Raw genomic sequence first — 1190 nt, 5'->3', positions numbered from 1 at the left:
CTGTAAGTGTGTGTTACCCAGCTGTGTGTGTGTGTTACCCAGCTGTGTGTGTGTGTTACCCAGCTGTAAGTGTGTGTGTTACCCAGCTGTATGTGTGTGTTACCCAGCTGTATGTGTTACCCAGCTGTATGTGTGTGTTACCCAGATGTGTGTGTTATTCAGATGTGTGTGTTACCCAGCTGTATGTGTGTGTGTGTTACCCAGCTGTATGTGTGTGTTACCCAGCTGTATGTGTGTGTGTGTTACCCTGCCATATGTTTTCTCTCCCAGCAGCGTGGTGAGCAACAGTGGCAGATGTGCATCCAGCTGCAGCTTCCTGCACAGCTCTGTCAGCTCGTCTCTGTCCAGAAAGCCGGTGGCCGTTGTGTCACAGCTGTTGAACTCTGCTTTCAGCTGATCTACATAACGACTGTGCTCTGCCTCTTCCTCCATCGGGACACATCACGCTGTGACGACAACACCTGGTAGTAAACAGAAAACGGAAAACGGGAAATCGACCAGGTTAATCCAACTGACTGTTTGGGTCACTTTTACTAGTGACCTTTCAAACCTTCTATGAATCAGTTTTAGTGACCTACACTTTTTCAGTGCTTCAACCATTCTTTTAGGACGAGCCTCCATGGTTATGTGGATCTAAAAAGATTTTTGAAAAAAACTTTCAGGTTGGATTCCAACTGTGAAACAACAAAATTTTCACTTCAAGGGTCTACAGCCAGGCCACTCAACCACTTTTAGCAACTGTTTTCAAAGAAAAGTGACTCATGCTATGTTTTTGTTCCCTAAAATGTACTTTTCAAGCACAAGAAAACAAACAAACAAAAAAAAAAACCAATAGATCCAGCAAACCAAAGGAGTTTAAAGCTTTTCTCTTAAGGTAAGTGTTTACAAGGCTTTTATTTTTTTGGTTCTACAATTTAGAATCTGTTTCCCATCAAAATTAGTATCCAGTACTTATGTTCTTTCACTAAAATATTGTTTGTTTATGTTGTTGTCTCACTGTTCAATAATAACTTATGTCTGTAAAGTCATTTCTTTGATCATTACATTGTTGCTGCAATTATGAAGACCCAGAAGAACGTCCACCTTTTGAAGACACTTCAACTTGACAATTTTGTCTCATGTGTAAAAATGTTTGGATATTACGAACACCGGCCGTAGGCGCGAACGCACACTGACCGACGTCATGACGT

The 1190-nt window shown here is 41.7% G+C and overlaps 1 protein-coding gene across 6 annotated transcripts in view; it reads right to left on the bottom strand.

Annotated features, from left to right (window-relative positions):
* Positions 1-1190, bottom strand: part of ninl (ninein-like) — a 113949-nt gene that overhangs the window by 68174 nt on the left and 44585 nt on the right. For 5 of the 6 annotated variants that reach the window (XM_037973548.1, XM_037973553.1, XM_037973551.1 and 2 more), the window contains exons 2-3: positions 579-633; positions 247-461 (exon numbers count right to left, since the gene is read on the bottom strand). In XM_037973548.1, the coding sequence (XP_037829476.1) occupies positions 247-432 (186 nt within the window). In that variant the 5' untranslated portion in view covers positions 433-461; positions 579-633. The remainder of the gene's footprint in view (positions 1-246; positions 462-578; positions 634-1190) is intronic. The other variant, XM_037973549.1, reaches the window with a different exon arrangement.

This window comes from Kryptolebias marmoratus, linkage group LG22 (assembly GCF_001649575.2).
Source record: "Kryptolebias marmoratus isolate JLee-2015 linkage group LG22, ASM164957v2, whole genome shotgun sequence".
In the NCBI taxonomy this organism is placed as follows: Eukaryota; Metazoa; Chordata; class Actinopteri; order Cyprinodontiformes; family Rivulidae; genus Kryptolebias; species Kryptolebias marmoratus.
The sequence above is the reverse complement of the archived record's forward strand: the minus strand, read 5'-3'. Positions and strand labels throughout refer to the sequence as shown.